Source organism: Mus caroli, unplaced genomic scaffold (genome assembly GCF_978045245.1).
Source record: "Mus caroli unplaced genomic scaffold, Mus_caroli_1 scaffold_6, whole genome shotgun sequence".
NCBI lineage: Eukaryota > Metazoa > Chordata > Mammalia > Rodentia > Muridae > Mus > Mus caroli.
Window position 1 is genome coordinate 38,396,734 of NW_028227261.1, and position 21,626 is coordinate 38,418,359.

A 21,626-nucleotide genomic window follows, 5' to 3' on the forward strand; every position below is an offset into this window, starting at 1 on the left:
TTTTGAAGGAGCCAATGAACGCTAGCAGCGGAGAGTTTAAGAACAACAGTCCGGCGTGCCCTTAGCTTGTCCGGAAAAGAACGCGTTCGGCAGTCGTACAGACGCGCTGCGAGGAGCCGGGGGTTTGTGTTCGGGAGAGCTGAGTACGGAGAGGGGCCGGGCTGGTGCGAGCTGTGGCAGGCGGAGCCCAGGAGCCCGGCGAGGATCGAGCTTGGTCGCCTCTCGCCCCGGTAGCCGTGCCATGGCGCAGTTCGTGTTCGAGAGCGATTTGCACTCACTGCTTCAACTGGATGCGCCCATCCCCAATGCCCCGGTTGCGCGCTGGCAGCGCAAAGCAAAGGAAGCCACAGGCCCAGCCCCCTCGCCCATGCGGGCCGCCAACAGATCACACAGCGCCGGCCGGACCCCAGGCCGAACTCCTGGTGAGTGGGTGGAGGGAGCTGGAATCGCTGAGAGTCCGTCTTCATGCGCCCTCCGGGAGCCTCATCGGGCTGTCTGACTTCTCTCTCCCTGCCCCCAGGCAAATCTAGTTCCAAGGTTCAGACCACCCCTAGCAAACCTGGAGGTGACCGCTTTATCCCCCAACGCAGTGCTTCTCAAATGGAGGTGGCCAGCTTCCTCTTAAGCAAGGAAAACCAGCCGGAAGACAGGGGGACACCCACCAAAAAGGTATGATTCCACAGGGGTCATGAGACTTGAGGTGTCTGTCCCCTGGCTGATACCGGTCTGCCTCCACTCACTTGCCCTGTATTTCAGGAGCATCAGAAAGCCTGGTCTCTCAACCTGAACGGTTTTGATGTGGAGGAAGCCAAGATCCTCAGGCTCAGCGGCAAACCTCAGAATGCCCCAGAAGGTAAGGAGTGACATCATGGAGGCTGGTGTCCGTCCTTCCTAAGTGGCTGCTTTTCCACATGTGGGTGGGTATCAGTTTCCAAGTCCAGACCCACTCTCTTGCCACAGGCTACCAGAACAGACTGAAAGTACTGTACAGTCAGAAAGCCACGCCTGGCTCCAGCAGGAAGGCTTGCAGATACATCCCTTCTCTGCCAGACAGGATCCTTGATGCCCCTGAAATCCGGAATGACTACTGTGAGTGCACTGTTGTCTTTGTGGATGGAGAAAGATGGCCTAGGAATGGACCAGTCCAACAAAGGACCTCATGTTTTCTTCCTTCCCTTGGCAGACCTGAATCTTGTAGATTGGAGCTCTGGAAATGTATTGGCTGTGGCACTGGACAACAGTGTGTACTTATGGAACGCTGGTTCTGGTGACATCCTGCAGTTGTTGCAAATGGAGCAGCCTGGGGACTACATATCCTCGGTGGCCTGGATCAAGGAGGGCAACTACCTAGCAGTGGGCACCAGCAATGCTGAGGTCCAGGTGAGCCTGCTTGCCTGTATTGTGGCTCTGTGGTCACTGGGCTCAGGGAGGAGCTTGCCCACCTTCCATCTGTGACCCTGTGGTCTTTCCTCTGCAGCTCTGGGATGTGCAGCAGCAGAAACGACTTCGAAACATGACCAGTCACTCCGCCCGAGTAAGCTCCCTCAGTTGGAACAGCTATATCCTGTCCAGGTTGGTGTTTTTCCCAGTCTATAGCAAAACCTTTCCGGTTTCTGCCATCTGGAACTAAATCTCTTTTCTTCTCAGTGGTTCCCGGTCTGGCCACATCCACCACCATGATGTTCGGGTAGCAGAACACCATGTGGCCACACTGAGTGGCCATAGCCAGGAAGTATGTGGGCTTCGCTGGGCCCCAGATGGACGACATCTGGCAAGTGGTGGCAATGATAACATTGTCAACGTGTGGCCTAGTGGTCCTGGAGAAAGTGGATGGGCTCCCCTGCAAACATTCACTCAACATCAAGGTGCTGTCAAGGTGAGAAAGCATTTGAGCTGAGGTTTATAGACACTCGGCTATAAACGAGGGACTACTAAGAGGAGAAGGCAAGGCGGGGTTGAGTTTAATTGTAACACTTAAGAGTTGAGAGATAGTTTTGTCCACTGAGTATTCATGATAGATGATGACTACTGTGCCCAGAGAGCTGGGTGCCTTCCAGCATCGTCACAATTATTGAAGCAGCTCCTGTCTTGGAGTTGTTTGAAAATTGTTATCACCTCTGATTGGCTAATAAAGAGCTGATCAGCTTGTAGCTGGGGAGGAGAGTTTAAGGTGGGTGGGAAGAGAGGCGAGGTCACCAGGAGGGAGTCTCCAGGAGACGGGGGAGGAGGAGCAGCCAGGGCGAGATGGAGATGTCAGGTTACAGGGCAGGTGCTGGGTGGTAGGCATCAGAGCTGGGCTAGAATAGATGAGAACCCTGCCCAGCTATAGAGCAAGAAGCTCTTTAATACATATTCCAGGTTTCTGTGCCATTTCAAGGGAAAGGAGGGCATGGAAAAGCTCAGTTCTTTTTTTACACGTAGGGCTGCTTCTGCCTCTCTGTTGACCTGACCCAGCCTTTATCCATTCCACCCAGGCTGTTGCATGGTGTCCCTGGCAGTCCAATATCCTGGCAACAGGAGGAGGAACCAGTGACCGGCACATTCGCATTTGGAACGTCTGCTCAGGGGCCTGTCTGAGTGCTGTGGATGTGCATTCCCAGGTAGTTTGTTGTGCTGGCTGCTGCTGGTGATTCATAGTTTAACCTATCCCAGGCAGAGGTGTGTTCCTCTATGTGACATTTCTGAACAGCCACTTCTACTCCAACTCTCTACCTGATCATTTCTAAATTTCTGACTCAGCCCTCATTGGCATTCCCATTCCCTAGTTTGGCTTCTCTCCAACCCTAGGTCCTCAAGAATCAACCTCCTCCGTAGGTCCTAATTAAGCTTGTCAGCTCACCTTGCCTTCCTGAGATGTACTGTGCTCCTCTTGTACTGTTTTAGATAGTAGAACCTGCTTAGAAATCTGAAAAGCCACCTAATCTTTCATCCTCCTCAGGATATTTCAGTGTTAGCTTGAAATACCATTCACATCTGTCCCTTCCTCAGTACTCCATTCATTCATTTACATCTGTCCCTTCCTCAGCACTCTCATTCATTCATTCATCCATCCATTTATTGAGGCAGGGTCTTGTGAGACAGAGTCTTGCCTTTGCTGGCCTCAGTCCTGCTTTTAGCATCCCAAGCGCTGAGGTTACCAGCGTGCACCACCATGCCCAGGCTCTCCCACACATTCTCTCTCTCTCCCACCCCCCTTCCAGTTTCTTCTATACAATCCGAGTGGTATCTTACTGTCCTTAAACCTGTGATGACTCCCACAACCTACAGCATAAGATCCAAATACATTAGATCCAGGCAGTGGTGGTGCACGCCTTTAATCCTAGCACTTGGGAGGCAGAGGCAGGTGGATCTCTGAGTTCCAGGACAGCTAGGGCTATACAGAGAAAGAAACCCTGTATCGGAAAAAAACAAAACAAAACAAAAAACCAAATGTATTAGAACATTTGAGGCTCTTGCTGCTGATATGCCTTGCTGTAAATACTCCAGTTTTCCCTATCTGCTCCCCTCACTTGGCCTTCACTGCAGGTGTGGGCTCTGAAGGCAGATGGTTGAAGTTGCACAAGGGAGCCACTTATGGGATGACTTTGGGTAACATGAAACTTCCCTTCTGGTGGATTCATCTTCATCACCACGGATGTTTGTCTCGGGGCTTCAGTGAGGACTGTGACCATTAAGTTAAATCTGCAGCACCGGACAGGGTGTCTAATACAAGAATGGACTCGGTTCTGAGTAACCCTGCCTGCCTCTCATGTCCGTGATGACCTTCTCCACAGGTGTGCTCCATCCTCTGGTCTCCCCACTATAAGGAGCTTATCTCCGGTCACGGCTTTGCCCAGAACCAGCTGGTTATCTGGAAGTATCCAACCATGGCCAAGGTGGCTGAGCTCAAAGGTAGGTGGCAATAGGAAGCCAGGCAGAAAGGCCACATAGTGTATGTTTCCATCGTTATGAAATATTGAGAATAAACAGACTGATTTGGCTTGCCTGGGGATCTGGCAAGGGTGGTGGGAGGGTGTGATTGCACAGGAATGGGTAGATGCAGAGTTAACAGGCTCACGGCTTAGATTTAGAATTTCGTGGTACTGGTTATAACAATGTACAACCTAACCTCGTAAATACAGTAACACCACTGAATTATAAAAGGGTGAGTGTATGGCATTCACATTTCATTTCAAGGTGACTATCAAAGTTAGAGGGAGGCCTGTGTGTATGCTCGAGTGCACTGCTCTCACCCTAGGTCACACAGCACGGGTCCTGGGTCTTACAATGAGTCCAGATGGGGCCACAGTGGCATCAGCAGCAGCTGATGAGACTCTACGGTTGTGGCGCTGCTTTGAGATGGACCCTGCCCTTCGGCGCGAGCGGGAAAAAGCCAGTGTAGCTAAAAGTAGCCTCATCCACCAAGGCATCCGTTGAACAAACCCATTTCCTTTCTTGTTTTTATTTTTTTCTAATAAAGTTCGTATCTTCCTTTCTTATGTCCTAGCATCCTTCCTACATGCTGCCCCTACTCTGACTAGAGCTAGACTTGGCAACCCCCCGCCCCTTTTTATATTATTTTTGTAGTTTGGGGAACCAAACCCAGAGCCTTGCCTACTGAGCTTCATTTTTCTTTTGAGACAGGGTGCAGGCTAACCTTGAGCTTGTGAGCTCCTACTTTGTACCCTCCCCAGGAGCTGGGATTACGGCATGCACTACTATCCATCCCTTTTGTTTGTAAACAAGCCACAGCTAAAGCTGTGTCCCGCACCTCATTTACACACACACACAATCTCAGTGGTTTCCTGTCACTTTAATTAAGACACAAGTGAGCGCACAGCCTGATTGCCAGGCCTGCTGCCTGCCCATTCTGACCTTTGACCCGAAGCTCATGCTTCCATGTGGAGTGAGAAGGGAGCCTGAGTCCACAGTGACAGATTATTGCTGACCTCTTCAGTGTGAGGAGAAAGGCCACAAGACCCGGGTGCGTGCCGGCCAGCCCTGAGTGTTCCTCTCCCGAGTTTAAGGCAGGGAGGGGGTAGTAAGTGTCCAGCCCTTTCAGCCTCCAGTTCTGGTGGCAGACAGCAGTGAGGCCACATCCCTGGAGCTGGCTGGGAGAAGGGATGGGAACAGTGGCCCCTGTAGACCAGCTGTGGGGAGGGGAAAGCCAGTCCGCCTGCTCAGTCCTGACCACAGAGCCCTGGTCACGGGTATGGCAGAGAGGACACTTGTGGATGCTGCCCAAGGTGCAGTCCTGAGGCACTTAGGTGGGCAATGTCTAGGCCATGCTTCTCAGTTGGCCTTGACCTTGGTGGTAGCTGGAGCTCCATTTTGCTGAACTGCACGGGGCAGCCGCTTCCCCTTGGTGTAAGAGTGATACCAGAAATTGGAGAACAGTATGAAGAAGATGGTGCCATACATCCAGATGAGGTGGATGATGATAGGGTACTGGTAGTTGCAGCTGGGCATGAAGTAGTATTGGCTGATGTGCAGTGAGACCAGGACAAACTGGATCTGGGATAGAAAAAGACAAGGGTCAGAAATAGGTTTGGGAGGGGAGGGAGTAGAAATAGTCAAAAGCTTAGGGTGGGGAAGGCAAGGATCAGAGGTGAAACTGGGTAGAAAGAAGAAGGAACTAAGTTAGAAACACTGGGGGTTGGCTTTGGGCCCAACAGGCTCCTCACCAGCTGAATGGCAGTCATATGTTTCTTCCACCAAAGGTAGGGCTGGGCCACAGGGCCAAGGGCAGACAATCCATAGTAGAGGTACATGACAACGTGTACAGAGGAGTTTATCATGGCATGGAAGGAGCCCATTCCTCCTATGATGGCAAACAAGATGGTCAGGAGATGAGCCTCTCCTCCCCATGGCCACCCTCTTCTCCAGCGGCCTTCACTGCTCACCTGGAGCAACTTTTATCCCCCACCACCAACTCCAGGGAAGCACCGAGTGATGGAAGACATGGAGGAAGGTCACTTGCCCGTCCTTCTTCCGGAGGACAAATATCACCTGGGGGAAGAATGGGGAGGCTGCATGCCCGTCCGCCCGTCCGTCCATCCTTCCCACTCCCAAGTTCTAGTAGCTATAACACTCACTGTGTCCATCAGCTCAATGACCTTGGAAAGCATGAAGAGCCAGGCCACTCGAACCATCTGTGAGAAGTCAAATCAATCTTACTAGTTACACGGTATCCAAAGAGCCTCTGCTACCTGGCCAACTCTGCTCTCCCTTATCTAGGTTGCTTATAATTATGGTTACCTAAGGCTCTACTTACCCGAAGTGCTTCAGGGCTATTGGAAAAGTCTATGGGGTCACAGCGCCAGGTGTAGGTACTCAGCCAACCAGACATCAGAAACTAAGAAAAGAGTGGATTAAACCCCCCGTTCTCTTCCAGCAACCCCTCCCCTTCGCTAACTGAACCTCTGCAACCGATAGTGCCATGCTCTGGCCCATGCCCTGTACCCTAACTCAACCTGCGACAGAAACTACAGCCTAGGCATTCCAGCCTACCTCATAGACAATGTAGAGGGAGAGTATCACCAGTGAGAAATTGTAGACAATCATGAAGCCTCGAAGTTGGAAGGGCTTCCGATTAGCCATGATTCGAGGCCCAAGTGAGAGGATGAAGTACACATAGGTCAGAAGGATGGATGTTATTAGCAAGGGGGACCCCATCAGAGGGTAGCTTTGGATCCGGGGATCTGTGAATAGGATGTCAAAGGAGTGAGGGTCACAGGGTTTAAGAACTTTCCCTGGTCTAGACATGAGTCAGGTCACAAGGAGTTCCTAAGGACATAACCCTAGATCCTGGGATCCCAGGGAAGAAGGGAAGGAAGGCAGTGCTATAGACAGCTGCTTACCTGCATGCTTCATCAGCTCGTGGTACGAGTTCACAACAGCCTCCATCCTGGTTAAGGACTCTAAGGAGGGATGGAGAGGAGGTATTAGGCAGGGGCCACTGCATGGCCCCCCATCACACATGTGGCCGGCAGGACAAGATACAGAATCAGACAACTGCTGCCTCACTGACAAAAGGATAGGGCTCTGAACCCAGCTCAGTGGTAAAGTATTTTCCCATCATACACAAGGCCCCAGGTCGAATCCTGGCCATGGTGAGTAGGAGTATACTGGGAGAAGAGACGGTCTGGAGCATCGGCTGCCTAAGCATCCTGCCTGCCTGGATGGAGCCGTTCCCACCTTTCCCCTCCACTCTCTTGAGAGCTTCCCTTCCCTGCCTTCCTCCTCCCCTCTGAGACCTGCCTTCCAGGTCTCCTGGAGCCCTTCTCCTCACAACACAGTTCATCTTCCCGGTGAACTTCCTCAACCTTTCTGGCAAGCAGTCTCATCTCTCAGCTTTGAGAGACACTCTTCTCTCCAGAGAATCTCCCCTTCAGCCAGTCCTCTCATACCCACTTCTCCCAGGTAAAGTCCCTCTGGCCCTTTTCCAAGACTCTCCTCTCGCCTCTGTCCCCTGCAGGGACTCCCACCTCCATGGTCCTGCCTCTGTCCTTTCTAGTACCTGAACAAACCTAGGGTTCCACTTCTCCCGTGGTGAACACCAGTGCCCCCGGGCTTCCCCTTTGCCTCCCAGGCTCTCACCTCCAGCCTCCTGCCTTCTTCCAGTGCTTCACCTCCAGCCTCTCTCCTCCCTTCTTCTCAGGGGCAAGTTCTGCCTCTCTCTCTTCCACTCCAGGAGCCTGGCTCTTTGAGACTCCTGCCCTGGCGGCTCCACCTGTCTGACTAGATCTTGTAGCAGCCCCGCCCTCCTCCCGCCCCCGCTACGTTGGGCATGGGGTGGAGGGTGGGTCCAGGCCACAGGTCAATGCCTAGAGGAGCAGGACCCACCAGAATTGAGAAAGCCAAGTGAGCCCCAGCCTCACCACCTCTGACCAACCAGATAAGTTTGTAGGTTCTCCAGAAACTTCTGGCCAGGACGTCTGGCCAAAGCCAGAACTGCTAAAAATCCACACCCAGCATTCTCTCCCAAACCAGCCATGAATTCTTAGTTTGTCCTACTTTAGAATGGGCATCACCCTTCCCTACCAGGGAGGGGTAAAGACACCAGTGGTATGTGAGGAGGTGGGGGAGTGGGGGAGGTCTCAGGAATCTTTCCCTCCTCTGGGAGGGAGCCTCATGGGCTAGGTCCCCTCCTCCTCAAAGTTGGAGGGAATGCCAAGGGAAAGTTAATAGGGAAACAAAAATTTAGCCTAGACCCAGGAGAGCCTAGGACTTTGTCCCAGAGGACTCCCGCAATTGCCTAACAAGCAGAGTGCTCCAGCTGTTCTCCATCAATCTCCTGCCTTGGGGCTTGAGTTCTACCATCCACATCCACGCTCTCACACAGTAATATGTACCTTCATCACACCGCTCTCAACCACCCCCAGAGACATGCATACCGTGCCAGGAGCTAGCCAGCATACAACCACACACAGTCCAGGCATATCTTGTTGACCACACCACCCAAACAGGCCTCCCTACTGGACTCGGACATGCCAGGCTCCTAAACTTCACACCTGTCAGGGATTGCATTAACCGCGGGATATACAGCTGACCAGGCATGGGTACATCTTCATCCACACCTCCCTCCTGCACACAGAGCTCTCTGGTGGGTGACACTCATTTCTTCCTACAGTTAGACTTTGGTTGGTGGCTTATGTTGGAGTGGGGCCTAGCACTTAGGCATGTGCTCTGACACATGTGAGCTTGCCAGTTCCTTATCTCTTCCCTCAACCACCTCCTCCAATTCACTCGCCCTTCACCACCACTTACACCGGGAGATACACAGTGACCCCGAGGGCAGGAGGGAGTCCAGACTTCTGAGGATCTCTCCCTAAGTTTGAGGGAAACCCGGGTGCGCACCACCCACCTCCGGCGGTGAAACAGAGCCAGTTCCCTTAAGATGGATGGAAAAGAAAAAGGGCACCGGCAAAGGGCAGGAAGAGGAAAGAGAGGAGGGGGCAAAGGGGGGAAGGCCAGGAGGTGCTGAAAAAGAACTAGGTGTGAGCAAATGGGGGTCAGGGGCCAAGGTGCCGGGGAGGGATCGTGTGGGCAGGCCCAGCCCCAGTGGCTGGGACCTCCCACCCACTCGCCCCAGGAACAGCCTCGCCCACAGCCTGGGCAGGGCAGGGCAGGGCAGGGCAGGCAGGGCAGGGCTAGCCTGGCCAGCCAGGCAGGGGGCGCTGACACGTGGGGAGCCATGGAAGGTACACACTCACCAGTGGGAACCAGGCGGGCAGCAGTGAAGGGTTCAAAGGGATCAGGTCCGGAGAGAAGTCCCCAGGGCCGCCTGCCGGCCACTTCCTCATCTGCTGGGCCGACTTTCTGTCACCAGAGGGGGAGGGGGCGGGCCGGGCGGGGGGCGCCTGCTGATTGGGCGGCTGGCCGAGGCAGGAGGGGCCGTCCAGCGCCTGCCTGGCCGCCAGGGCGGGAGCAGGGGCGGGTCGCCAGATCCCGGGGCAGGAAGCACACCCAGCCCCAGCTCTCCACCCCTTCCTTCGCATCTCTCAGCCTGTCCCGCCGATGACTATGGCTTGGCCCGCACCCAGCTTCTTCTTGAGGTTCAGCCTGCATGGCCCCATTCGTGGTCCTCTGTCCAGTCCAGCATGAGGACCCACTCATCTCCTGTCTGCTCTGTGACAGTCGCGGCTTATGATTACGGGAAATTTCCAGGGTTCAACTGTTCCCTCAAGGCTTTTCCTGGAAGAGGAGGGCCAGCTGTGCCTACTAAGGGCTGATTGGGGTGGCGGGAGGCTTTAGCGGGAGGCAGCAGTCGGCCACCACCATGCTTCTCAGAGCCTATAAACTTGGATGAGTCCTAGCTTTAGGAGCCACGGAGAGGATTTCCTGGAACGGAGACGGGAGAATACAAGTGGCCCCAGGCAAGAACTGTGAATCACTGTTTAAACTGGCCTTCAAGGTAGTGAAAGGGGGTGGGGGTGAGGGTAGCAAGTGAAATTGGCTGTGGTTCAATGTAATAGATCTTGGAGGCCAAATGAGACAGCCTGACTTTTATTCTAGAAGCAGAAGAAAACAAGAATTTTGAGGCAGCTCATCTCATCTGTCAGACATTTACTGGCCATCTACAGTGAGCAAAACCACATTAAGCTCTGCTCCCCACACTTATATAACTTATAACCCAGGTACAAGGTGCTAGAGAGACCAGGTGAGAGGAAAACAGCTGGTCTGAAGAGGTAACAGATGGGGCTGGGAAAGCCAGACAACGTTGCAGGGGTGGGGGGGGGGAGGAGCTAATTGTCAATTCAACACCACCACCCACCCACCCCAGCACCAGATAGTCCAACTATTGCATGGCATGAAATCTGTCTTTCCTATAAAGACTCAATTATAGCTTGGACAACTGGATGATGTAAGTAGGCAGAGAGTTGAGGAATTTAGAAGAGGCAGTGGCTAGGAAGGATAATAGGTTCATAATTGGTGGATGTGGCTACCTAGGCATTGATAAGAGATGAAAGCCAGAGTATAGTTTTCAGCATTCTTTAGATTACCTGTTAGCACCTACTCTTGACCAAAAAAAAAAAAAAAAAAAAAAAAAAAACCAGCAGAGAATTTACTTCCAAACGCAGCTTCTGTATCATTGTATACTAGACCCCCATGTCCCTGATATGTCATTCTCAAGCCATAGCCTGAACTTCAGCCATCAAATGCCAGCATCTTTCTCTCCAGTGAACATCTGTGGTGGATCCAAAAGCTCCCAGTGGAGCATTCGGAATGGTGTTTTGCATGTGTAATTAAGGCTTGTGAGATGAATGTTCACAAATTTACATACAAACATATCCATCTATGGGGCTGCCTCTGACTCTCAAGCCTTCATCATCATGAGATGCAGTCAGATCTCCACTCTGTAAACCACTCCTGCTTCTGACTAATGTATTTTCTGCACCTTTCCCAACTCCACGATCCTTTCGGCAGGAAACGTTCATATTTTAGTCATATCTCTTAACTCCAATTGGACCCATTATCTGTCATGCAGTTAACCCTACACGTTTTCTGACTTGCTGTTAAAAATAAATAGGACAATGGAAGGAAAGGAGAAACTAAGACCTGGAGAGGACAAGCGGGGAAAACAGGACATCTTTCGATTTCCCTTGAGAGTAGTGTTTATTGAGTTAACCAATACTTATTGAGGTCCTGACGGCTTTCATGTGTATTCAAACAGCTCTAAGGCCACACCTGACTCTGAAGTTCTGAGCTTAAATGTCCCAGTTAAGGTGTGTGTGATCGTGCATATATTTTAGGAGGTATGGAACCTTCTAAAAATGAGAACAAATCGTCCCTAGCTTATAGGCTTATTGTGAAGGTTAAGGCAATAGCCCGTGTAAAGTGCTTAGCAGTCTCTGTCTCAATATTAACAGTCAGGGTAAGAATCAGGCCATCACACAGAGGACATGTTTGTATGTGATTAAATGAGTATTCCTTTAACAAATCTTTCCTAAACAACGAGCAAATCTATAAACGGCTCTGAAAGCCCTACCGAGAGATTTGGGCCTACATCTCCCTTGTGAAAGCACACTGGCAAGATGACGACACTGTCCTAAAGTCAAACAAACAGGAAGCTTCAAGTGTGTGCATATTCATCTGGGCCACACTGAGAGATGACTGTGGCAAGGCCTCAATAAATGTTGGCTGACTACATGAGTGAACAAACTCAAAGACTCTATTCTTAACTTGGTCCTGACAGAAAGCATCTTCCAATACCTGATACAGCCCAGTCTGCCAAATGGCATCTCCACAGCTATGGAGTCTTCAAAGCACCCAGCCCAGGAGAGCAGACATACACATTAATGAACACACAGTCACATGTAGGTGAAGTTCCCTATGAAAGCTCTGGGGAGCGGGGAACCTAATCAGAGGAGTGTGTGTGTGTGGTTGTTCTTAAAGGCTTCTCCGAAATGATACCTGACACTCAGAAACACTTTCTAGCAGTCAGGGAGAGGCTTTTGAGACACACAGAGGCAATGTAATGGCTTAGAAGCAAAAGATGTGGTAGGTGCTGGAAACTCTTAAGTAGAGTTCTCTCCAGCTCAGAGCCACCCCAGCCTCCCCCAACCTTCCCCACTGTATGCTCCTGTGTGTGTATGTGTGTGTGCGTGCATTTTGAGACAAGATCTCACTATGCAGCCCAAGCTGCTTTCAAATTCCAGATCCTCCTGCCTCTGTCCTCGGTGCTTTGGATTACAGGCGTGTGTGACCATCCCCAGCCCAGCCTCTGTTTATAACTGCTGGCCCTGAATGCACACAGGAATCGCACACAGGAATCACTGGGGGGGGGGGGGGAGCTTTTAGACTCAGTGCTTGCCTCTCACTTCTAAATTGATACTAATGGTTGCTTTTAACAGGAAAGGGTGGGATCTTGTTTATAGGCTATATGGAAAGACAATGGGACCCATCAGAAACACACACACACACACACACACAGACTGGCTTTGGCTAAGGAAAACACGTCACAGGCTGAGATGTGTAGAAATGCAGTCTGTCAATAGGTTGGGATGACACTTAGAGAGTTTGATAAAGAAGATTATTTCTCTTCAGCAGCAGGCAAGGCACTCCCTGAGCCTGAGCCTGAGCCACAGCAAGATAAGAGGTTTTAGGAACTGATAAAAGTCTGGTAAACTGATGGCAGGCATCAGGCATGCTTCCTGGGCACAGAAGATGGCTCCACCCCCTGGGAACTGAGCAGGGTGGTGGTAGTCATCAGGGGTTTGGGTTCAGGGTTTTTGTTTTGTTTCTTTTATAAAGGAGGGGGGAATGCGTGTGTGAGTGTATGTGGAAGTTAGCAGCACCTATCTTTCCTGTTGGTACTAGGAATCAACCCCAAGAACTTTACCAACTGAGACATCTTCCTAGTGCTGCCTCCCCCTCCACCCCCTTTGATCTCACTTTATAGCTCAGGCTGGCCCAGAATTCTCTATTTTCCTGCCTCAGCATCCTGAGTACTAAAACTACAGGTATATACAAGCTCTCCTGTATCCCAGTGATGCTTAGGTTAGGAGGGTGGACATAAATGGGACCGTGTGAGATCTACAGGGATGCTACATGGAAGGCCTTGGAGGTGAGAAGGCAAGAAAACCAGACCAGAGCAGACTGACAAACTGAGGTACTGAACCCACAGGCTGGATAAGAATGAAATCCCAGCAGAGCGGGGAAGATGGCCCAGGCCAACAGTGGAAAGAACAGTAAACACAGAGGCCTGATGCAAGTTCTGCAACGTGGGTGGAGCATCAATGCAGTCTGGGACATCCCAAGGCTAAGGCGAGAAGGCATCTCAGGAACTCTTAATCCACAAACTGAGTACTGCAAATTCAGAAGAAAGGATGAGGCCCAAGGGTCTCTCTGTAGAGGTGGCACCGCACAAAGCAGGCCGTGGCAGGCTGTCCTTGCTGTCACTCCTCTTAAGGCATTCCTCCCCAACTATTCCTATGCCTTCTCTGACACCCCCCAGATCCAAGCTCCTGATAGCGTTGAATTCAGCAAGCCCAGAGTTCTTCCCTGCGATGGATCAGTGAAGCAGAAGGGAGAGGTACACAGGAAGGGAACAGCCTTGGAGGCCCTAAGGCATCTAAAAGCTACAGAGCACCCTTCCTTTTCTTTTGTGGGTTTGTATGTATAGATGTGCATGCATATGTATGGGTGCATGGACCTGTGGGTGCACACATAGAGGCAAGAGGGCAATGTCTAGGATCTTCTCCTATGGCTTTTTAAATTTTTTTAAAAAAATTTTTGACTACGTGTGTGTGTTTTGCTTCCACATGTATGTGTACCTCCAGGGACTAGAGTTACAGATAGTTATGAGATGTTATGTGGGTACCAGGAATCCATCCCAGCTCCTCTACAAAAGCAACAAATGCTTTCAACCTCTGAGCCAAATCTTTAGCCCTCTCTACATTTTTGAGAAGACTGTCTCACTGAACCTGGAGCTCACTGAGTGACTAAACTGCCCGACTAGCAAGATCCAGGGACCTTCCTGTGCCTGCTCCCCAACCTTGAAATTACATGTGGCTGTGGCGGTTAGAAATCTAAACTTGGACTGGAGAGATGGCTCAGTGGTAAGAGCACCAATTGCTCTTCTGAAGGTCCTGAGTTCAAATCCCAGCAACCACATGATGGCTCACAACCATCCGTAATGAGATCTGACACCCTCTTCTGGTGCATCTGAAGACAGCTACAGTGTACTTAAGATATAATAATAAATAAATCTTAAAAAAGAAAAAGAAAGAAATCCAAACTGAGATCCTGGCATAGGCACAGCTTGCACTCTGCCCGCTTTACCCACTGAGCTATGTCCTCCACCCCTCTCTCTTCCCTAAATTAAACTAGCTTAACTACAACGTTGCAATCCAAACGGTCTAATTAGGTAAACTGACTTCTCAGGAGGCAGAATAGGAGAATAATAGCATTTGCCTTAAGGACCTTGTATGCACTTGTAAGAAACTTGAACTGTAGCCTATAGAAAGTTATAGCTACTTAGAGGGTTAAACTTACATGTGCTTGGCTCAAAGTATCCTTTGAAATAAGTTCCTCATCACGGAGGTGGCAAGTGGGGCTCTTGAAAGTGGAATGTCTAAGGTTATACAAGGGGAAGTGTTTAGGCTACCATTTGAACTTATAAAGAATAAACTCCAATAAAAATAAAAATTGCCCTAATGGAACTGTGTCAAGTGTCCAGAAAAGACACACTAAAAGCTTTTCAGGACCAGCAACACTTGAACTGCAAAGATGGGTGAACAAAGACTAGAGGCAGGAAGGAGGATGACCCCTCTGAGTGGGCATAGCACGGAAGCCATGCGGCAACACGTACCCAATGGCCCAACAGCTGCGCTGAGAGCCTTTACAGCAAATGCAGAGACTGGTTGAGGATGCAGGAACCAATGTCTGAATGAATGTATGAAGGGAGAGGCAAGCACCCGACTACAGAGCTCTGGCTCTGATACACAGTAATTCAGCCCAGCCCAGCCTGTGCATTGTAAGCACAGGCCACTGAGGTTGGGTCTATTACAGCTGCCTGGAAGGGGATCTGAGGGTAGAGAGCCCTCTTTAGGAGGGGAGGACTGTGTGAGCTGTTAGCTGGTTCCGACAAAGAAGAGACACTATTTAGAAACAATGAAAAAGAAACTCTTAGGTGAGGGAGCTTGTTCCTGATACAATTTAAGACCAAACTGGGGCTTAAGAGAGGGCATAGGTGCAGGGCAGTGGTGCCCGCCATTAATACCAGCACTTGGGAGGCAGAGACAGGTGAATTTCTGAGTTCGAGGCCAGCCTGGCCTACAGAGTGAGTTCCAGGACAGCCAGGGCTACACAGAAAAACCCTGTCTCAAAAAACAAAAAAAAAAAAAAAAAAAAAAAAGAGAGAGAGAGCGCTGTTACATAGGTAACAGCTAAGAGGGGAAAATGTCACAAAGCTAGATACAAAGCTAACTCACAGTATCGCTAGCTCTGGACTGTTGCTAGGGAGTCCCTGGGAATGAAACCCATACACAGGGTGCCTCCAAGGACAGCTCCGAGGCATAAGCACAGGGGAGTGGCAGGAGGAGGAAGAGTTTATGGCCTCTTAGAGAGATTGGTCAATCATTTATTCAAGTAACTACTGGGAGCAGATTTCTAGCTAGGAATAGCTAAAATGGACCTCAGTTACTTCATACGACCACTACAAAAATGAAATCATAATAGAAAGAAGAGCAACACTTCCATAGGTGTTTATGATGGGCCACATGCAATGGAATGCTACCTTTCCAAGACCACACAGTTCTCAGGCGGAAAACTGCTCAGACTCTGACAGTTCAAGGTGCTGGAGCTGGAAGGACAATAGAGTGCAGGGGGAGCTAGAAGGCATTTGTACACGGCAAAGGCAGAGCGTAAGAGAGGAGGTAACTGGCATTACAAGATGGCAGAGATATTGAGTTGTGGACAGGCTGGGATACTGGAAGGCCTCACAGAGAGGTGACAGGGGAGCCCAACTTTGAAAGTTGATTTGGGGGCTGTAGAGATGGCTCAGTGGTTAAGAGCACTGACTGCTCTTCCAGAGGTCCTGAGTCCAATTCCCAGCAACCACATGGTGGCTCACAACCATCTATAATGGGATCTGATGCCTTTTTTCATATTGCAGACAGAGCTCTCATATATATAAATAAATATTTTTTTAAAAAATTGATTGGGAGTTTGGCATGGTGATCAGGGGGCTCAGGCAGGAGGATTGCCAAGAGTCCTAGGCCAGCCTAGGCTAGGTGAGACCCCGTTTAATCCCCTCTCACAGAAGAACTATCGTTAACTATCAGACGGAATGATAAAGCATAGCAGAAAAAATGGAGGCTCAAAAGAACTGGTCTCACTAGACAGTTTGTGTGGCTTTTGAAATGAGGTAGGTGCAAATCAATATAGCAGAGAAGCCAGAAGGCAGGCAACTCGGCCAAAGACCCTCACTTGCCTTTCCACAAAATGAGAGCTACTTTTAAAATAGCCCCACGGAGTCTGCCAGCTGAGTCTGAAGCCTTTCGGTCCATATGTCCTTGAAATCTTTTTCCTCCTAATAGTGGCTGTGTAGCTGGACCTGCTAGCACAGGTTGGTAATCCCAGGTTATTGGGAGGTTGAGGCAGGAGGATCCCAAGTTCAAAGCTGGAACCTGAGCTGTAAATTGAAGAGCATCCTGGGTAATTTAGTGAGACCCTGCCTCAAAATCAAAGTGAAAAGTGAGATGGGAACAGAGCTCCGTACAGAACAACTGCCTATCACACATAGAGGCTCTGAGCTCCACACAGAACACCTGCCTATCACACATAGAGGCTCTGAGCTCCACACAGAACACCTGCCTATCACACACAGAGGCTCCGAGCTTCCACATAGAACACCCACCTATCACACATAGAGGCTCTAGACTCAATTCCTACTGTGTCTCAGTTCTCAGCCCCCTTCTCTTACACACACACACACACACACAGAGAGAGAGAGAGAGAGAGAGAGAGAGAGAGAGAGAGAGAGAGAGAGAATGGATTGCATTTCATTTTAAATTACCCTCAAGTAAAATGAAGAGAGAGAGAGAGAGAGAATGGATTGCATTTCATTTTAAATTACCCTCAAGTAAAATGAAAATCCCAGAATGATTTTATCCTGTAGCCTTTATGCCTAGAATAATGTCCCTACCAACCTCCTAGAAATACAGGGAGCGAACTGTCAAAAAGATTTTAAGCAAGGGAGTAATTGGATCAGATCTGCAGTCTAGAGAGATCTAGCAGACTTTTGGTAGAGAAGCTGCAGTTTCCAGGTCTTGAAGAGGCAAGGAGTCTGTCTGAATAAGATTTTCACTGAGAGCAAGCTCAGAAGCTCAGCTGAGTGCGATTCACTGGGAGACAAACTGACAGAACTTGGTAGTGGACTGGTTAGAGGGGAGGTATATTCTCCCACATGGCAACATGTGGGAAACATAGTTTAGGGTGCTCCCTAAACTACAGGGCTTAGGTAATTAATGCCCAGGAAAACCAGAGGAAGAACAAGCATGGAGAGAGAAGAAAGACTGGATTTGGACAGCTAGACCCTGCATTAACTGTGAGTGGAACAGAACAGAGATAGCCAAACAGCAACCTGTAATTCAGCAGAGATCTTAGCTGAGAACAAAATGTATTTGAGTTGTGCACAAACACACACACACACAAAATGGTGGTCATATAGAAGGCAGGTAGCTTAAGACGGGGAAATAGACAAGCCGAGAGTAACAGCAATCAAGATGGCAGAAGTTCAGAAGTCCAAAAGCCGCTGAGAAGAAACAGCCAGTGAGGTGGAAGAGCAGGCAAGTTGCTGTAGAAGCCACTGCAGGGAAAGAGACTTGACACAGATGGTCAGTGTTGCTGAGTGCTACAGAGAGGTTAACATGAGAGCAGAGCCAGAGAAAGGGTGGCAGCGCCAAGAAAGGTTCCTACTATGCGAGACTCTTAAAACATCACTAACCAGGCTATGAAGACAGGTGCACTCCAGAGAAATTAGCATAAAGACTAAAAGATGGCCTCCATGCAGAGGGTGAGCAAAACACAGCAATCTGAAGGACCAGAAGCCAGCGACTTAGGGGGAGAGCAAGAGTGGTGGTAGAGAGTGGGGGAAGTAGAAAGGGGAGTCACCCAGGATGCTCTGTACTTGGTTCAGAATGTGAAGTTATGACCACACGGTGGGGGTGGGGGGTGTAGTTAAGATGCTTCCGTGTGCCCAGCCTAGATTCATCCCAGGAAAGCTAGAGCACAGGTATGTCAGGAAGAATGACTGGGACTGGACATCCAGAACCTATGGAACCAAATAGGCAGGAAATAGCAGAATTATACAAGGATAATTTTCTGGACTGAAAACAATCTTTCCACACATGTCCAGAGGATCTTGTCCAGAGGAGACAGATGTTTGTGAGTAGGAGGTTTTCATCTAATCCACAGTCACCTCAGCACCTCTTTGCTTTGTCTTCATGAGAATGTCATGAAAGTACCACACAGTGCCGGGGACATGGTCCATATGAAAGCTCATGGCCGTGGGAGGAGGCTAGGAGGAGCTCTTAGGGGTTTCAGGTATTTAGGAAACCTACCCTATACATGTAGTAGAGCTATGCAGTAAAGAAAAGCAAACAGGAGAGAAAACCTGTACAAGTGGGCTGGAGAGACTTAACGTCAGACTCTCCAGTAGAAAGATCACTGGGGTCATTCGGATGTGATGTAAGGGAGGCCCGAGGAACTCAACAGCCGTGGTGCACACCTGCCTCCTGGAAAGCATGTGTACCCAAGTCTCATTCTGAAGGCAGGTGACTCTTTTTTTTTTTTTTTTTGGTTTTTCGAGACAGGGTTTCTCGGTAGCCCTGGCTGTCCTGGAACTCATTCTGTAGACCAGGCTGGCCTCGAACTCAGAAATCCGCCTGCCTCTGCCTCCCAAGTGCTGGGATTAAAGGCATGCACCACCACGCCCGGCGACAGATGACTCTTAACAAGAGACCCTGTTAGAGGAACCCAGACTCTGCCTCAGTGACACAGGGGAGTCAGGAACAGATTGCTAATGAGATAAGTTTGTCCCGTGGAGTAGAGTGCAGGTTGATGTCCATGTGACAGGATGGAGCACCATGGCCTGCCACACAAGTCACTTCCCGCTCCTACCACTTTCCAAGCACTCGACCCGTCCACTCTCGGCTTTGAGGAAAGAGTCACATCAAACTTCTGCAAGCTGGTGCTTAAGTGCACAGGGCAGGCCAGAAGAGGAAACACAACTCCTGCTTCCTGCTCATACAACTGGCCAGGGCTAAGCCACAAAAGGCTCTCCTGCCACTCATATCTGGAGCACATAGGAAAAAAAAAAGTCCAACCCTTAGTAGCTGCACTGGACATTCATCAGGAGCTGACCAGGGTGGGCGTTTGGAAGGATTCAGCCTCCGTCCTGCCTAGTGCTGGGATCAGCTCACACGGCTCCTGTGTCCACAGGACACAGAGAATACATTGTCCAGAAGGAGGATTATTCTGTACAAGAAACTCAGACAAAGGGGGAGGTTGTTTCCAGCTGCTTGGGGGAGGTGTGTAGGGGGTGGGAAACGGGCTCGGCCTCACATTGGGGCATTCCTACAGAGTTCAGCTTCTTCCTTTCAGCAGCAGGGTGAGAGGTGAGCAAGCAATCACATCCTCTCTAGCCTGTACCCAATGCTGGCACTCCAGAGAGCCACAAGGAACATTTGGGTATAAACTACCTATCTTAGCTGTTGCTCTCCAAAGGTACAGTTGAGTGTTGTGAGTCAGCTAAGTAGGCCAGCAATTCACACTGGAAGAAGAAAAAGAACAAGGTGACCAGGGCAATCAGTAATGACTGAATCCCAGCCTCAGGACAGCACTAGAGGGAAGAAGTCTTGGGCAACCTCTGTGGGACTTGACATTGATTCCATAAGCTTCCACCCTCAGTGGGATGAACCCCTGTGGGAAGCACTCGAAGGTTCACACTTGCTGCTTTCTCCACCCCAGAAACAAGCCTGGGAGACAATGGGAAAGACCTCTGTCCATCTAAGGGACCCCAATGCAGTAGAAAGTACAGTCCCTAAGCAGAAGACGGTCAGAGACAGGAATGCTGGAGAGCGCAAGTCATCTTTTTACAAACCCCAAATCTGCGCAAGTAAGCAGCTCTCGTTTTCACAGGCACCTCCACATAGTAGGGGTTCCAGATATGCTTTTCCATTGTGGGCAAACTGGTACAAGAGCCCCAAAGTGGGAGACGACAGATTTGTATGCTAAAGTTCTAAAGGGAGGGGGTGGTGGAAATGACAGCTACCAGAGCAACTGAGAGGTGTGGGTGCCACCCACCACTGAGGGTTTGCTTAAGGGCATGCCATGTAGGTGAGGGCCTGAATGTGCTCCTCCTGCGGAAGGAAGATATTCCTGTTCTTGGAGGACAGGGAGCCCATTTCAATAGTATGGTGGGAATGAAGTCAGTTCAGCTGGGACAGCAAAGACTCTTGGGATTGGTAACAGGGGGAGTAAAGAAGAGAAATCACCTGAAGATACCGAGAGTCTGAAAAAGTCCAGCTAGAGTTCTACTCAATACCTCAGGTAGCGTTGACATTTAGTGGGAAGGGATGAGATGTGGAAACAAACACCTGGATGGGCTGATGGGCCAGCCTATTCAAGTGGGGGAAAGGTTTGGCATTGCTTCAGAGCACAGGGCAGGACTCCCCTGGTGTGCTGTGCTGTGGTCAATTAGCTGTCAACACCATTCACATCTTCACAGACCAGCACGAGAGGACCACTTTTCCAGGCCTTTGCTGCCACAGCCTGGTAGAATGCTGTCAGACAGACCAAAGGCCAAAGCCCTAGTGTGTAACACAAGAGGATACAAACAGTGCAGCTGGAAGTCTTAGGGTTTTTAAAGAAAATTAAAGATAAGGGTCTACTTTAAGGAAAACAAATTAGAACTGCCTGGTAGATAGCTCATAAACTTTAGTCAGACAACCCTGAGCCAGGGAACATAATTTAAATATCTTTATTAAACAAAGAAACCCTTTGGCCCACTTCTGCTGACTCAATCTCTGCCCTTGCCCAGAAAAGAACGCTGAGAAAGGCAACAGGCCTGGCTGTCCAAAACTCCACTGTTCGTCAACTCTACAAAAGCAGGCAATATGAATGGGGCTGCTGCCCTTCCCACTTTCAATCCAGATCTTATCTGAGCCACACATTCAGTGAGATGGAAGAGGACAGAGACAGGGAGTCGTTACTGTGCAGACAAATGAACCCCAACCCACGGCACTGTAAAACACAACTGCCCTCCACGGAGGAAGACAGTATTCTCCGTGTTGTTGCCTGCCAGGGTCCCTCTTAAGAGCTCTCCCACCTGCTGGACCCTGGGCATCTTTAGCAGCACAGGAGGGTAAAAGACAGGCATGTTTACCTATTTCCCAGGGAATTGCTGAGCTGGTCTCAACACACCTGGAAGTGGACAGTGTTCTCCAGAAACCTCCTCACCTGTAGCTTTTAGGGCCAGCAGGCTGTACCTGGGCAGGAGGACCTGCAGAGACAGTATGCCCCCAACACATACAGGCCACCACAGATAACTTGATCCTGGGCCCATTGGCTCACTGTTGTCATGGAGACGAACCAAATCACAATAAGTTCTGCATATAGGACAAGGAATGGCAGGGTCG

The 21,626-nt window shown here is 50.1% G+C and overlaps 2 protein-coding genes across 6 annotated transcripts; one reads left to right on the forward strand and one right to left on the reverse strand.

Annotated features, from left to right (window-relative positions):
* On the forward strand, positions 1-4,478 carry Cdc20 (cell division cycle 20). The gene is made up of 10 exons (XM_021161602.3): positions 1-422; positions 521-669; positions 757-853; positions 961-1,089; positions 1,184-1,380; positions 1,478-1,572; positions 1,648-1,876; positions 2,475-2,600; positions 3,774-3,891; positions 4,238-4,478. The coding sequence occupies exons 1-10, from the start codon at positions 242-244 to the stop codon at positions 4,414-4,416; spliced, it is 1,500 nt and encodes a 499-aa protein (XP_021017261.1). The 5' UTR covers positions 1-241; the 3' UTR covers positions 4,417-4,478.
* Positions 4,479-4,776: 298 nt separating this feature from the next.
* Positions 4,777-9,323, reverse strand: Elovl1 (ELOVL fatty acid elongase 1). 5 transcript variants are annotated; one of them, XM_021161606.3, is made up of 9 exons: positions 9,195-9,315; positions 8,846-8,961; positions 6,840-6,899; positions 6,490-6,680; positions 6,254-6,334; positions 6,075-6,131; positions 5,883-5,988; positions 5,664-5,800; positions 4,777-5,493 (listed from the first exon to the last, which is right to left on the reverse strand). In XM_021161606.3, the coding sequence occupies exons 3-9, from the start codon at positions 6,883-6,885 to the stop codon at positions 5,272-5,274; spliced, it is 840 nt and encodes a 279-aa protein (XP_021017265.1). In that variant the 5' UTR covers positions 6,886-6,899; positions 8,846-8,961; positions 9,195-9,315; the 3' UTR covers positions 4,777-5,271. The 5 variants fall into 5 exon arrangements, with proteins under 5 accessions (XP_021017265.1, XP_021017262.1, XP_021017266.1 ...); XM_021161603.3 differs by lacking the exon at positions 8,846-8,961 and having other exon boundaries at positions 9,195-9,323; XM_021161607.3 differs by lacking the exons at positions 8,846-8,961; positions 9,195-9,315 and adding an exon at positions 8,749-8,837.
* Positions 9,324-21,626: the final 12,303 nt, after the last annotated feature.

Excerpts from the sequence above, each read along its gene's own strand:
- Cdc20 (XM_021161602.3), top strand. The coding sequence starts at position 242 with ATGGCGCAGTTCGTGTTCGAGAGCGATTTGCACTCACTGCTTCAACTG. Across the intron at positions 1,573-1,647 it reads AACAGCTATATCCTGTCCAG|TGGTTCCCGGTCTGGCCACA; the intron begins GTTGGTGTTTTT and ends TTTTCTTCTCAG. Across the intron at positions 3,892-4,237 it reads CAAGGTGGCTGAGCTCAAAG|GTCACACAGCACGGGTCCTG; the intron begins GTAGGTGGCAAT and ends CTCTCACCCTAG.
- Elovl1 (XM_021161603.3), bottom strand. The coding sequence starts at position 6,885 with ATGGAGGCTGTTGTGAACTCGTACCACGAGCTGATGAAGCATGCAG. Across the intron at positions 6,335-6,489 it reads CCCTCTACATTGTCTATGAG|TTTCTGATGTCTGGTTGGCT; the intron begins GTAGGCTGGAAT and ends CTCTTTTCTTAG. Across the intron at positions 5,989-6,074 it reads TCATTGAGCTGATGGACACA|GTGATATTTGTCCTCCGGAA; the intron begins GTGAGTGTTATA and ends TTCTTCCCCCAG.